Source organism: Oncorhynchus clarkii, unplaced genomic scaffold, assembly GCF_045791955.1.
Source record: "Oncorhynchus clarkii lewisi isolate Uvic-CL-2024 unplaced genomic scaffold, UVic_Ocla_1.0 unplaced_contig_537_pilon_pilon, whole genome shotgun sequence".
In the NCBI taxonomy this organism is placed as follows: domain Eukaryota; kingdom Metazoa; phylum Chordata; class Actinopteri; order Salmoniformes; family Salmonidae; genus Oncorhynchus; species Oncorhynchus clarkii.
Genome location: NW_027260838.1, coordinates 7,639 through 23,717, shown reverse-complemented (window position 1 = coordinate 23,717; position 16,079 = coordinate 7,639). Strand labels below are relative to the sequence as shown.

At 47.1% G+C, this 16,079-nt stretch overlaps 1 protein-coding gene across 1 annotated transcript; it reads right to left on the bottom strand.

Annotated features, from left to right (window-relative positions):
* Positions 1–6,074: 6,074 nt before the first annotated feature.
* Positions 6,075–6,783, bottom strand: LOC139401876 (uncharacterized). Its single transcript, XM_071145870.1, has 2 exons — positions 6,711–6,783; positions 6,075–6,496 (listed from the first exon to the last, which is right to left on the bottom strand). Exons 1-2 carry the CDS (start codon positions 6,781–6,783, stop codon positions 6,075–6,077), a joined length of 495 nt encoding a protein of 164 aa, XP_071001971.1.
* Between the last annotated feature and the right edge of the window lie 9,296 nt (positions 6,784–16,079).

Here is a 16,079-nt window from a genome sequence, read left to right as displayed (position 1 = left end):
AAGGGCTATATAAATACATTTGATTTTGACACACACACACACACACACACACACACACACACACACACACACACACACACACACACACACACACACACACAATCAAATAGACAAAACACACTAATGTGCACTCACACAATCCTTCAGCCATTTATAGATCTGGTTGGTTGCACAGTAATGTGAGAATTGACAGAGTGTAGAAGCTCAAGGCCTTGCGGGGGGATCGGTTGGTACAGGGAGGTGGACGTTAGTTACACTGTGGAAATGTGGTCTCTATTGATTTCAATGGGAAGGAATCCCAGTCGGTAGTCTCCCTCTCCCCTGGGCCATCACACCACACTATACACGGCCCAACCAAAACAAAGGGCTTGAGCCAGTTCAATACACCAGGCCAAGGCTGTGTGTGTGTGTGTGTGTGTGTAGCTGCTCTGCACTAACCATGGTCCTGTCCAAATCAACGTAGCATGAAGTGCATATATCATTATCATCAAGGTTACAGGTTTGATTGTGTGTTTGGCCCACCCCACACACACACACACACACACACACACTTCAATAGAGCGGTCTTTAAAGTAAATCCTCAGATGTACTGTCTCTTGGAGCAGCATACCAGGTATTGTATCCAACACCATCTGTGAGGTATATGGAGAACTCAGCAGAAGTGTTGGGGTCTTGTATCCAACACCACCTGTGAGGTATATGGAGAACTCAGCAGAAGTGTTGGGGTCTTGTATCCAACACCATCTGTGAGGTATATGGAGAACTCAGCAGAAGTGTTGGGGTCTTGTATCCAACACCATCTGTGAGGTATATGGAGAATTCAGCAGAAGTGTTGGGGTCTTGTATCCAACACCACCTGTGAGGTATATGGAGAACTCAGCAGAAGTGTTGGGGTCTTGTATCCAACACCATCTGTGAGGTATATGGAGAACTCAGCAGAAGTGTTGGGGTCTTGTATCCAACACCATCTGTGAGGTATATGGAGAACTCAGCAGAAGTGGTGGGGTCTTGTATCCAACACCATCTGTGAGGTATATGGAGAACTCAGCAGAAGTGTTGGGGTCTTGTATCCAACACCATCTGTGAGGTATATGGAGAACTCAGCAGAAGTGTTGGGGTCTTGTATCCAACACCATCTGTGAGGTATATGGAGAACTCAGCAGAAGTGCTGGGGTCTTGTATCCAACACCATCTGTGAGGTATATGGAGAACTCAGCAGAAGTGTTGGGGTCTTGTATCCAACACCATCTGTGAGGTATATGTAGAACTCAGCAGAAGTCCAAATATCTCCATCCACTGGGGGACTATTAAACACATACCAAGCCAGATATTTCCTAAGCAACGTGGACACTAAACAAAGACAGAGATGATAACTCCTTAGTAAGATAAACACCACAGCCACAATGAACGGGGGATGTTTCAAATGGTACAGTACCATGGCAATGCCTTATTCAGGTACAGGACATGTACTTATAATGTGTGTGTGGAGGGTCTGGTGGGTAGGGTGTGTGTGGAGGGGCTGGTGGGTAGGGTGTGCGTGGAGGGGCTGGTGGGCAGGGTGTGTGTGGAGGGGCTGGTGGGTAGGGTGTGTGGAGGGTCTGGTGGGTAGGGTGTGTGTGGAGGGGCTGGTGGGTAGGGTGTGTGTGAAGGGGCTGGTGGGTAGGGTGTGTGTGGAGAGGATGGTGGGTAGGGTGTGTGTGGAGGGGCTGGTGGGTAGGGTGTGTGTGGAGGGGCTGGTGGGTAGGGTGTGTGTGGAGGGGCTGGTGGGCAGGGTGTGTGTGGAGGGGCTGGTGGGTAGGGTGTGTGGAGGGTCTGGTGGGTAGGGTGTGTGTGGAGGGGCTGGTGGGTAGGGTGTGTGTGAAGGGGCTGGTGGGTAGGGTGTGTGGAGGGGCTGGTGGGTAGGGTGTGTGTGGAGGCGCTGGTGGGTAGGGTGTGTGTGGAGGGGATGGTGGGTAGGGTGTGTGTGGAGGGGCTGGTGGGTAGGGTGTGTGTGGTGGGGCTGGTGGGTACAGTGTGTGTGGAGGGTCTGGTGGGTACAGTGTGTGTGGAGGGTCTGGTGGGCAGGGTGTGTGTGGAGGGTCTGGTGGGCAGGGTGTGTGTGGAGGGTCTGGTGGGCAGGGTGTCTGTGGAGAGGATGGTGGGTAGGGTGTGTGTGGAGGGCCTGGTGGGTAGGGTGTGTGTGGAGGGGCTGGTGGGTAGGGTGTGTGTGGTGGGGCTGGTGGGTACAGTGTGTGTGGTGGGGCTGGTGGGTACAGTGTGTGTGGAGGGTCTGGTGGGCAGGGTGTGTGTGGAGGGTCTGGTGGGCAGGGTGTCTGTGGAGAGGATGGTGGGTAGGGTGTGTGTGGAGGGGCTGGTGGGTAGGGTGTGTGTGGAGGGGCTGGTGGGTAGGGTGTGTGTGGAGGGTCTGGTGGGTACAGTGTGTGTGTGGAGGGGCTGGTGGGTAGGGTGTGTGTGGAGGGGCTGGTGGGTAGGGTGTGTGTGGAGGGGCTGGTGGGCAGGGTGTGTGTGGAGGGGCTGGTGGGTAGGGTGTGTGGAGGGTCTGGTGGGTAGGGTGTGTGTGGAGGGTCTGGTGGGTAGGGTGTGTGTGAAGGGGCTGGTGGGTAGGGTGTGTGTGGAGAGGATGGTGGGTAGGGTGTGTGTGGAGGCGCTGGTGGGTAGGGTGTGTGTGGAGGGGCTGGTGGGTAGGGTGTGTGTGGAGGGGCTGGTGGGTAGGGTGTGTGTGGTGGGGCTGGTGGGTACAGTGTGTGTGGAGGGTCTGGTGGGTACAGTGTGTGTGGAGGGTCTGGTGGGCAGGGTGTGTGTGGAGGGTCTGGTGGGCAGGGTGTCTGTGGAGAGGATGGTGGGTAGGGTGTGTGTGGAGGGGCTGGTGGGTAGGGTGTGTGTGGAGGGGCTGGTGGGTAGGGTGTGTGTGGAGGGTCTGGTGGGTACAGTGTGTGTGTGGAGGGGCTGGTGGGTAGGGTGTGTGTGGAGGGGCTGGTGGGTACAGTGTGTGTGTCTCATATGCTTCCTCTGGGTGAATATTATGACAGATAGGAATGTCTGTAGAGGGAGGGGCTCATGACGAATGGAGAGCTCATAGCATGGATTTAATAAATGAGAGAGAGAGAGAGAGAGAGGTACAGAGAGAGAGAGGTACAGAGAGAGAGAGGTACAGAGAGAGAGAGGTACAGAGAGAGGGAGAGGTACAGAGAGAGAGGTACAGAGAGAGAGAGAGGTACAGAGAGAGAGAGAGGTACAGAGAGAGAGAGAGAGAGAGAGAGAGAGAGAGAGAGAGAGAGAGAGAGAGGGGTACAGAGAGAGCGAGAGAGAGAGCGAGCGCGAGAGAGAGCGTTGTGTTCTACAACCGTCTCTTCTCCTCTGTGTTCTATAACCGTCTCTTCTCCTCTGTGTTCTACAACCGTCTCTTCTCCTCTGTGTTCTACAACCGTCTCTTCTCCTCTGTGTTCTACAACCGTCTCTTCTCCTCTGTGTTCTACAACCGTCTCTTCTCCTCTGTGTTCTACAACCGTCTCTTCTCCTCTGTGTTCTACAACCGTCTCTTCTCCTCTGTGTTCTACAACCGTCTCTTCTCCTCTGTGTTCTACAACCGTCTCTTCTCCTCTGTGTTCTACAACCGTCTCTTCTCCTCTGTGTTCTACAACCGTCTCTTCTCCTCTGTGTTCTACAACCGTCTCTTCTCCTCTGTGTTCTACAACCGTCTCTTCTCCTCTGTGTTCTACAACCATCTCTTCTCCTCTGTGTTCTACAACCATCTCTTCTCCTCTGTGTTCTACAACCATCTCTTCTCCTCTGTGTTCTATAACCATCTCTTCTCCTCTGTGTTCTACAACCATCTCTTCTCCTCTGTGTTCTATAACCAGCTCTTCTCCTCTGTGTTCTATAACCAGCTCTTCTCCTCTGTGTTCTATAACCAGCTCTTCTCCTCTGTGTTCTACAACCATCTCTTCTCCTCTGTGTTCTATAACCAGCTCTTCTCTGCTCTTCTGGCCAAACTCAGAGAGACTTGGGCTCTGACTATTGTACAGTACTTACTCTTGGTTGGTGTTGAATGTTGCCATAACGTTAGGGCAGTGTTGTCTGAAAGCAGTAGTGTTGGTCCTCATTCTTACTGGCTGCCACTGTGTACCAGTGGATGAAACAAGCTGTTTTAACACAGGAGACCTGTCAACAGAACTGTCTCATTGTGTTTAACGTATTATCTATCAGCTCTGTCTGTTGTTGTGATAACTGACATGTCTCACAGCAACTAAATAAATGACTTAGTAATAACTGACATGTCCCACAGCAACTAAATGACTTAGTAATAACTGACATGTCCCACAGCAACTAAATGACTTAGTAATAACTGACATGTCTCACAGCAACTAAATAAATGACTTAGTAATAACTGACATGTCCCACAGCAACTAAATGACTTAGTAATAACTGACATGTCCCACAGCAACTAAATGACTTAGTAATAACTGACATGTCCCACAGCAACTAAATGACTTAGTAATAACTGACATGTCCCACAGCAACTAAATGACTTAGTAATAACTGACATGTCCCACAGCAACTAAATGACTTAGTAATAACTGACATGTCCCACAGCAACTAAATGACTTAGTAATAACTGACAAGTCCCACAGCAACTAAATGACTTAGTAATAACTGACATGTCCCACAGCAACTAAATGACTTAGTAATAACTGACATGTCCCACAGCAACTAAATGACTTAGTAATAACTGACATGTCCCACAGCAACTAAATGACTTAGTAATAACTGACAAGTCCCACAGCAACTAAATGACTTAGTAATAACTGACATGTCCCACAGCAACTAAATGACTTAGTAATAACTGACATGTCCCACATCAACTAAATGACTTAGTAATAACTGACATGTCCCACAGCAACTAAATGACTTAGTAATAACGGACATGTCCCACAGCAACTAAATGACTTAGTAATAACTGACATGTCTCACAGCAACTAAATGACTTAGTAATAACTGACATGTCCCACAGCAATTAAATGACTTAGTAATAACTGACATGTCCCACAGCAACTAAATGACTTAGTAATAACTGACATGTCCCACAGCAACTAAATGACTTACAGCAACTAAACTAAATGCCTTGTTTAAACTAAATGCCTTGTTTTTAGGATACTCCCAGGCCTGAGCTGGGGAGATGCCCAAATGGCGCAGGCCGGACAATGACGCGTCGCCAAGACAGACACAGACACAGACACAGACACACACACACACCTCTGTCATAATCTCTTTGCTCATTTTCCTCAGGTAAAGTAACACCGTGCTAAGAAGAGACCCGGCCTAAAGATATAGCCTTGGCAACATATGCCTTACATCAAATCTAAAAAGACGTGCCTTGACCTAAATGACAGGGTAGACTAGAGGGCAGTCTCAGCCAGATGTCCTGTGTCTAGGCTCTTGTGACAGAGTTACGTACACGCAAGATTCCATTCTGGGTGCCGAGATTACCCTCTGTCTGACCTGTACAAAGTATCTGCATCCCAAATGGCACCCTATTCCCTACGTAGTGCACTACTTTTGACCAGAGCACTATGGGCCCTTGGGATCGGGTCAAAAGCAGTGCAGAGAAGTGTGCAATTTGAGACAGAGCCAATGTAATTTACCATGACAGCAGCTTTCAACAGACAGCTCCAGGATTGAAGGCAAATAAACGGCAGTAATATCAAACAGAACCCTGTGCATACACACACACACACACACACACGTGCTAGCCCTACATCTAACAGTCTGACGGTGATGATGTCACTGTGTCCGTTGTCCACACCAGATCTGATGGCACGCGTGCCTGACAGAGTCTCAGACACATGGTGATGTCATAATTCAGCAGCGCTCGCTGACAGCAGCGGCAGTGGTTGTGCAGCGGTGTGTGTGTGTATGTGTGTGTGTGTGTGGGGGGGGGGGGGACACTCAGGAGGCCAGGGGGGCCCAGAGTTATCCAACAGGCTATAGAGCTCCCCCTTCCTTCCCAGTCTCCCTCCTGTCTCCCCAAAAACGGTGTTTCAGATTTAGGGTAGGGGACCTTGCCTGGCGGCCACTCAACCTACAGAGAGCAGGGCTGCTGCTGACATCACAGGGCTTACAGAGAGCAGGGCTGCTGCTGACATCACAGGGCCCACAGAGAGCAGGGCTGCTGCTGACACCACAGGGCCCACAGAGAGCAGGGCTGCTGCTGACACCACAGGGCCCACAGAGAGCAGGGCTGCTGCTGACACCACAGGGCCCACAGAGAGCAGGGCTGCTGCTGACATCACAGGGCCCACAGAGAGCAGGGCTGCTGCTGACACCACAGGGCCCACAGAGAGCAGGGCTGCTGCTGACACCACAGGGCCCACAGAGAGCAGGGCTGCTGCTGACACCACAGGGCCCACAGAGAGCAGGGCTGCTGCTGACACCACAGGGCCCACAGAGACAAGGGCTGCTGCTGACACCACAGGGCCCACAGAGAGCAGGGCTGCTGCTGACACCACAGGGCCCACAGAGGACACAGCATCTGGACATCAGGCTGTCCAGAGAAACGAGTGGTATGTTTTCCTTAGCAGCAGAACAAAGATAAACACAAAGGTCTGAGTTGTAGGAATCCAGGGAGTGAAGGAGGAGGGAGAGAGTGATGGTGCGTGACTTGGAGGGTCTGAATGGGGAAGTAGAGAGGAAGCGAGGAGGACAGGGCTCACCTGCCTCAACGATGGGGTCATTTGGGGTCAGAGACGGACCAATCCAACGGGAGAGGTACTTTGGAAGTGACATCATTAAATTGTGAGGCGAATAATAATACAGGTGTTGATGACAAAATGTAGAATTCTGAAAAGAGAGGAAAGACTGGTCTCTACAGGGAGGGAAACAGTCAGAGTGTGTGTGTGTGTGTGTAGCCTATTTCTCTCTAAGTGAGGGAGGGAAAGTGGTGATATCCCCTCCAAAGAAGGATGATCCTGTAATAACAGGTATAAAAACGGAGGTGATTTACAATGAAGAGTGGTAGTGTTATAGACACACTGAGACAGACAGAAGACCTCTCCAAAACAGACCCAGTCAGTGTCTACCTCTAAAGATTATGGATGTTTAATGTCCCTCTCCCAATAAAAACACAGGAGCCTTCTCACTCCCATTCTCCTTATGTATTAGCAAGCCCAGCTTAACCAGACAGAGAGCACATCTGTGTCACTCAGAGAGAATGCTGTTTCACCCACCAGGACTGTGTATCAGGTGTCAATGAGCACATATGGGAACGATTGCACTCTCCCTCCCTCCCTCTCTAATTCCATGTGCTCACTGGGGCCATAAGTATGTTATGATGAGTACCAGTCCTGTAGAAACTGTTTAAACTGGCTTTCTCCTGCTGCTTATTTTTCCTATAGATCACATGACTTTGATATGATGGATAGATGATAGAACTTTAATGTCACATTGCTGTGATGGTTGTAGTACTAATGGATAACAAGGGTCATCGATCAGTGGTAGAAATCTCCCATTCATTCCTTCATCAATCACTATTAGAATAAATGTATTCATTCATTCTTGGTTTTCATTATCCTCTCTACACGTAATAAAGGTTCAATAAAAATAAACACTTTCTTTATCCAGTAAATACAATTACAGTTTAAACAACTTTCTCTAAAACCTCATGAACCCTTTGAGTGGTCACTAGTGGTTACCACAACCAAAAAAGTCATAATTATGTCAAAATGTCACTTCTTAAAACCTAACCCTAACCTTATACCTAACCTTAACCACACTTCTAACCTTATGCCTAACCTTAACCACACGTCTAACCTTATGCCTAACCTTAAATTAAGTTAAACAAACAGCATGCATTTTTACGATATAGACAATTTTGACTTTGTGGCTGTAGTAACAAGTGACAACCGTTAATAATGTCTCCTGCAGTGCTGACAGACCAGGCATCCATTCCAGACCTAGCTAATCAAACTGCCCAGTGTTCTGATTAAAGGGACTGTGTCCCCCTGCCTGGTCTGATCTGCTGCACAGAGCTGCTGTGGTGGAATTGGAACCTGATTACTGCCTCCGCCCCCGGACAGACCAGCGACCAGAAATACTGTATTCCAGACCTGGGTTCAAATACTACTGAGCATTTTATTGGACAGGGTTTGCAGATGGGTGGGGTTTGCTCCTTTGTGACTTTTCCCATTGCTTCCCTTGTGCCAGGCAAGCTCAATCAAGCACAGCCAAAGTATTTGAAAGAAAGCAAATACTACTTGAACCCGGGTCAGCTGTACTATCAAGAATCAGACATACCCTACCCCAGCTGCACTCCTTCATCCCTCAACCTGCTCCTCATTTCCCCTCTCTTCCACTCCTCTAATGGAGCCATCCCTCTTTCCCTTCATTCACCCTCTCCTTTAATCAATAACCTTCACTCCATTGTATCATCTATCCTTAAAACAGACCGATTCCACTTTTTTCTTTTCATGTACAGGCAATTAGTTCTTTCACTAACTATTTGACTTTCCTGTACCACCATTTTCTCTTTCATGCCCCATTTGCGCCATTATTCAGACTCCGAATAGAGCTGGCCTATTCACGGTCTCCAATTTTATTCCCTCTTTTCACAGAAGCCAGTAGACCAGCTGCAAATAGGACAGGAGGGACAGAACGAGGGGAACTGGGGAAAACGGGAGGAAGAAAAAAACGTACAAATCAAACCAGCCAATTTATTCTTTCATTTCCTCTCCCGTTGACCACCACTTTTTCAACCATTAATTGGAAACATCTTCCAGTTCCCGCCCTCACTTTGTCTCTCCTCAAACTCAAGAACCCACAGATCCTTCTTTCTTTCTTTATTTTTCTCTACCTCTCATTCCCTTCTACTCTCCGCCTTTCATTCCTCTAATTAAAATCAGAGGTAAACGTCAGAACAACGATACATATCTATTAGAAGGCTAAAGCCTAGATGATTGGGGGGTGGGGGGGGTGCAGCGGAAACAGCAGTGACTTGAGTTTTGACCTCGTCGTACACCGTTGGGTCAAACCCCTCTGACACACTAATACACATGGGAGTGTTTGGTTACTTAAAGTTGAGCTTAACATCTCAGCTTCAAATCTTTGAAGAAATTTACCTCAGGAAAAAGTCCTCACAAAAGACACTCATCTTACTGCTTGAGATATCTAGACAGTGTTTCCCCTATATGCATTGGCCGCCATTGCAAAATATATATTTCTTTTTTGGGGGGGTAATTTTCATAATGATAAGACGTCTTCAGTGTAACCTTAAATGACTAAAACCAGATGTAAAGCACATTTTAAATAAACTAAAAAGTCTGGGAGACCTGAGTAATTTCCAAAATGGCATGGCATGGGGCCCCCATTGATTTGTTATAATGTTTGAGACCCTCAGATAGCATAAGAACAAGGCAGAAACCATGGGAAAATGTGTATAACTGCAGAAAATTTGCTTTAAAATAGCAAAATGTTGTTTCTCAGCCAGAGACCCCCCCCCCACCTTTTATTCACTAAATTTGTCTGCCGTTGTCTTCATGCCATTCTCTCCCCCTCTCTCTCCCCTGTCTTTCTAGGAGTGAAAGTTACAAATACTAAAGAGGTGGAAAAAACCCAGTTGATATGAACCATAGAGACAGCAGGAGGGCTGTGGGCCATGGCTGTAGGCTGCCATCAGGGGAATAGTAATATGGCCCTCAATGATGCAATGTGTGTGTGTGTGTGTGCGTGTTTGTGTGTTTGTTTGCGTGTGTGTGTGTGTGTGTGTTTGCGTGTGTGTGTGTTTGCGTGTGTGTGTGTGTTTGCGTGTGTGTTTGTGTGTGTGTGTTGTGTGTGTGTGTTTGCGTGTGTGTGTGTGTTTGCGTGTGTGTGTGTGTGTGTGTTTGTTTGCGTGTGTGTTTGTGTGTGTGTGTGTGTGTTTGCGTGTGTGTGTGTGTTTGCGTGTGTGTTTGTGTGTGTGTGTTTGTTTGCGTGTGTGTTTGTGTGTGTGTGTTTGTGTGTGTGTGTGTGTGTTTTGCGTGTGTGTGTGTGTGTGTTGCGTGTGTGTTTGTGTGTGTGTGTTGTTTGCGTGTGTGTTTGTGTGTGTGTGTTTGTGTGTGTGTGTGTGTTGTGTGTGTTTGTGTGTGTGTGTGTGTTTGTGTGTGTTTGTGTGTGTGTGTGTTTGCGTGTGTGTGTGTTTGCGTGTGTGCGTGTGTGTGTGTGTTTGTGTGTGTTTGTGTGTGTGTGTTTGCGTGTGTGTGCTGCCAGGATAAATATAGTATACAGTGTGAATGGGATATCCAGAAGGGTTTTCCCTCCCAGCTGCATTTCCCACAGCCTTCCTGGGAAAAAGTGTGAAGTGGAGGAGAGGAAGAGAAGATAGATGGAACACAGCGAGGGGGATTGGAGAGAAGAGGAATGATAGTGATAGAAAGTTCTTGTTGGCCAACTCATGATGTTAACAGAGGATATCCCAGTGTCATCCCACACACACACGGTACCAGTCAACAGTTTGGACACACCTACTCATTCAAGGGTTTTTCTTTATCTTGACTATTTTCTACATTGTAGAATAATAGTGAAGACATCAAAACTATAAAATGACACATATGGAATCATGTAGTAACCCAAAAAGGGTTAAACGAATCAAAATATATTTTATATTTGAGAATCTTCAAAGTAGCCACCCTTCGCCTTGACAGCTTTGCACACTCTTGGAATTCTCTCAACCAGCTTCATGAGGTAGTCACCTGGAATGCATTTCAAATAACAGGTGTGCCTTGTTAAAAGTTCATTTGTGGAATTTCTTTCCTTCTTAATGAGTTTGAGCCAATCAGTTGTGTTGTGACAAGGTAGGGGGTATACAGAAGATAGCCTTATTTGGTAAAAGACCAAGTCCATATTATGGCAAGAACAGCTCAAATAAGCAAAGAGAAATGACAGTCCATCATTACTTTCAGACATGAAGGTCAGTCAATGCCAAGAATTTCAAGAACTTTGAAAGTTTCTTCAAGTGCAGTCGTAAAAACCATCATGCACTGTGATGAAACTGTCTCTCGTGAGGACCACCACAGGAAATGAAGACCCAGAGTTACCTCTGCTACAGAGGATAAGTTCATTACAGTTAACTGTCTCTCATGAGGACCGCCACAGGAAAGAAAGACCCAGAGTTACCTCTGCTGCAGAGGATAAGTTCATTAGAGTTACCAGACTCAGAAATTGCAGCCCAAATAAATGCTTCACAGAGTTCAAGAAACAGACACATCTCAACATCAACTGTTCAGAGGAGACTGCATGAATCAGTTCTTCATGGTCAAATTGCTGCAAAGAAACCACTACTAAAGGACACCAATAATAAGAAGAGACTTGCTTGGGCCAAGAAACATGAGCAATGGACATTAGACCATTAGAAATCTGTCCTTTGGTCTGTTGAGTCCAAATTTTAGATTTTTGGTTCCAACCGCCGTGTCTTTGTGAGATGCAGAGTAGGTGAACAGATGATCTCTGCATGTGTGGTTCCCACCGTGAAGCATGGAGGAGGAGGTGTGATGATGCTTTGCTGGTGACACTGTCTGAGATTTATTTTGAATTCAAGGCACACTTAACCAGCATGGCTACCACAGCATTCTGCAGCGATACGCCATCCCATCTGGTTTGCGCTTAGTGAGACTATCATTTGTTTTTCAACAGTACAATAACCCAACACACCTCCAGGCTGTGTAAGGGCTATTTGACCAAAAGGGAGAGTGATGGAGTGCTGCAACAGATGACCTGACCTCCACAATGCCCAACCTCAACCCAATTGAAATGGTTTGGGATGAGTTGGACTACAGAGGGAAAGAAAAGCAGCCAACAAGTGCTGTGGGAACATATTCAAGACTATTGGAAAAGCATTCCTCATGAAACTGGTTGAGAGAATGCCAAGAGTGTGCAAAGCTGTCATCAAGGCAAAGGGTGGCTACTTTGAAGAATCTAAAATCTATTTTCATTTGTTTAACACTTTTTTGGTTACTACATGATTCCATATGTGTTATTTCATAGTTTTGATGTCTTCACTATTATTCTACAATGTAGGAAATAGTAAAAATAAAGAAAAAACACTGAATGACTAAGCGTGACCAAACTTTTGACTGGTACTGTCCATACACACACTTTATATCTGTCATTTAAAAAGAGTTGTGATCCTGAAAGAAGAAAACCTTCTATTATATAACACCTTTATACCAGTCTATGGGAAGCAAGTGCAGATGTGCCCCAGATATTACCACACATTCACACCAGTGCCAAACCACGGACTAAATAAAACCCTGCGTTGGTCAGGCTCCATTATGCACACACAAACTATTCTGCTCTCAGAGTGTGTTTTGGAATTAGCAAGGAAAATTTCCATCTTCAATTACAGGTCTCTTCAGAGAATGATTGGCAGCTGGGTTAGTTTCCATTTCGCTAGGGGTCTTTGAGAGATTGACGGCCACTACAGCGCCTGCCGCAAAGACGTCACTGACTGTTTGGTTTCAGAACGTGCAAGAAACAACACTGGCCTTCAGGTTCCTTCAACCTGGTGGAAAAATAAAACAGGAACAACACTAGCCTTCAGGTTCCTTCAGCCTGGTGGAAAAATAAAACAGGAACAACACTAGCCTTCAGGTTCCTTCAGCCTGGTGGAAAAATAAAACAGGAACAACACTAGCCTTCAGGTTCCTTCAGCCTGGTGGAAAAATAAAACAGGAACAACACTAGCCTTCAGGTTCCTTCAGCCTGGTGGAAAAATAAAACAGGAACAACACTAGCCTTCAGGATCCTTCAACCTGGTGGAAAAATAAAACAGGAACAACACTAGCCTTCAGGTTCCTTCAACCTGGTGGAAAAATAAAACAGGAACAACACTGGCCTTCAGGTTCCTTCAACCTGGTGGAAAAATAAAACAGGAACAACACTAGCCTTCAGGTTCCTTCAACCTGGTGGAAAAATAAAACAGGAACAACACTGGCCTTCAGGTTCCTTCAACCTGGTGGAAAAATAAAACAGGAACAACACTAGCCTTCAGGTTCCTTCAACCTGGTGGAAAAATAAAACAGGAACAACACTAGCCTTCAGGTTCCTTCAACCTGGTGGAAAAATAAAACAGGAACAACACTGGCCTTCAGGATCCTTCAGCCTGGTGGAAAAATAAAACAGAAACAACACTGGCCTTCAGGATCCTTCAGCCTGGTGGAAAAATAAAACAGGAACAACACTGGCCTTCAGGTTCCTTCAGCCTGGTGGAAAAATAAAACAGACAGGAAGAGAGGTGGAAGAAAAAAAGCTGAGTTCTGAAAAGAGATCATCTATCCTTAATAAAGAGGGTGGAGGGGGTCAAAAGAGAGAGACGGAAGTAGAGGTTTAGAGAGAGAAACAAAATTACAAGTATATAAAGAGAGAGAGAGACAGAGAGAGAGGGAGAGCGAGGTACAGAGAGCGAGAGAGCGAGGTACAGAGAGAGAGAGAGAGAGAGAACGAGGTACAGAGAGCGAGAGAGAGAGCGAGGTACAGAGAGAGAGCGAGGTACAGAGAGAGAGAGAGAGCGAGGTACAGAGAGAGAGAGCGAGGTACAGAGAGAGAGAGCGAGTGAGGTACAGAGAGAGAGAGAGAGAGCGAGGTACAGAGAGAGAGAGAGAGAGAGGTACAGAGAGAGAGAGAGCGAGGTACAGAGAGAGAGAGAGCGAGGTACAGAGAGAGAGAGCGAGGTACAGAGAGAGAGAGCGAGCGAGGTACAGAGAGAGAGAGAGCGAGGTACAGAGAGAGAGAGAGCGAGGTACAGAGAGAGAGAGAGAGCGAGGTACAGAGAGAGAGAGAGAGAGAGAGCGAGGTACAGAGAGAGAGAGAGAGCGAGGTACAGAGAGAGAGAGAGCGAGGTACAGAGAGAGAGAGCGAGGTACAGAGAGAGAGAGAGCGAGGTACAGAGAGAGAGAGAGCGAGGTACAGAGAGAGAGAGCGAGGTACAGAGAGAGAGAGCGAGGTACAGAGAGAGAGAGCGAGGTACACAGAGAGAGAGAGAGAGCGAGGTACAGAGAGAGAGAGGTACGAGAGAGCGAGGTACAGAGAGAGAGAGCGAGGTACAGAGAGAGAGAGCGAGGTACAGAGAGAGAGAGCGAGGTACAGAGAGAGAGCGAGGTACAGAGAGAGAGAGAGCGAGGTACAGAGAGAGCGAGAGCGAGGTACAGAGAGAGCGAGAGCGAGGTACAGAGAGAGCGAGGTACAGAGAGAGAGCGAGAGCGAGGTACAGAGAGAGAGCGAGAGCGAGGTACAGAGAGAGAGCAAGGTACAGAGAGAGAGCAAGGTACAGAGAGAGAGCAAGGTACAGAGAGAGAGAGAGAGAGACAGCGAGAGCGAGAGCGAGAGACACAGAGGTAGAGTTATAGAGAGAGATATTTAACCTTTATTTAAGTAGGCAAGTCAGTTAAGAACACATTTTTATTTACAATGCAAGCTTACAAAAGGCCTCCTGCGGGGACGGGGGCTGGGATTAAAAAATAAATGTGTTTTTTAAATATAGGACGAAACACACATCACGACAAGAGATACCACAACACTACATAAAGAGAGACGTAAGACAACAACATAGCAAGGCATCAACACATGACAACACAGCATGGTAGTAACACAACAGGACAACAACATGGCAGCAACATGGCAGCAGCACAAAACATGGTACAAACATTATTAGTCCCAGACAACAGCACAAAGGAAAGAAAGTAGAGGCCACAATACATCACACAAAGCAGCCACAACTGTCAGTAAGACTGTCCATGATTGAGTCTATGAATGAAGAGATTGAGATAAAACTGACCATTTTGAGTGTTTGTTGCAGCTCGTTCCAGTCGCCAGCTGCAGCGAACTGAACAGACAAACTAAATTACATCTCCATAATCTAGCATGGGTAGGATGGTCATCTGAATCAGGGTTAGTTTGGCAGCTGGGGTGAAAGAGGAGTGATTAAGATAGAGGAAACCAAGTCTAGATTTAACTTTAGCCTGCAGCTTTGATATGTGCTGAGAGAAGGACAGTGTACCGTCTAGCCATACTCCCAAGTACTTGTATGAGGTGACTACCTCAAGCTCTAAACCCCTTAGAGGCAGTAATCACACCTGTGGGGAGAGGGGCATTCTTCTTACCAAACCACATTACCTTTGTTTTGGAGGTGTTCAGGACAAGGTTAAGGGCAGAGAATGCTTGTTGGACACTAAGAAAGCTTTGTTGTAGAGCGTTTAACACAAAATCCGGGGAGGGACCAGCTGGTAGAGTATAAGACTGTTCAATAAGGAGAGATTCAGGGCAGGTCATAAGGTCTGTTGATTGTGTAGTGTGCAGGCTGGGGCTGTATAGGCCCTGTGGTTTGTCCACAAACCTGTGGCTAAAAATACACAGGAAAATGGAGGACAGGTGGTCCAACTACCTCCGTGCTGAACGTAACGGCAGCAGGCGCTCTGAGATACGGCTTTCCCACAGGTGTAGGCTTTCAGTAGCTGGCACTCGTCTTCAAAACCCTCCTCCTGCTACTCTTTTATTTCCTGGAGGATATCATCCACCTCTTCCTCATCTGTTTACCCAGGATCGTTACAGAACGTAAATAAACATGAAGTCCTACGCGAGTTCCCTAAAATGCCAAGTATTGGCGATTCCAAATTAGGACTTTTGTTTATTGCCTAGAAGTCCATGTTACTGTGAGTAAATTCTTGCCATTCAGTACATGCATCCTCCCAGATACACAAACCAAAACACCCCCTCCTCCTAGCCCCCCCCTCCCCGATAACCTATACTGGTGGGATAGAGTGCTTAACGCGTTACCCCCCTCTTTCGATTGGTGCCACGTGATTTCTTTTGACGCAGATGAGGCAACTTTCAGAAATAGTCTCAGAGGCCAGGTCGCTCTGTGTGTCTGCAGGTCCCTCCATCAGACGCAGACATACAGCCACGTCTAGAAATCCTGGCTAAAGGGCAGCCAATTTGGGTTTTTGCCGACGTCCTTTTATGGTCAACTGGCCTTTCGGTTTTAACCATGTGTTTCCGGGACAAGCGTCAGGTGACAATGGCCTGCACACGACCACTGCCAAGAAGAACATATCGTCCCA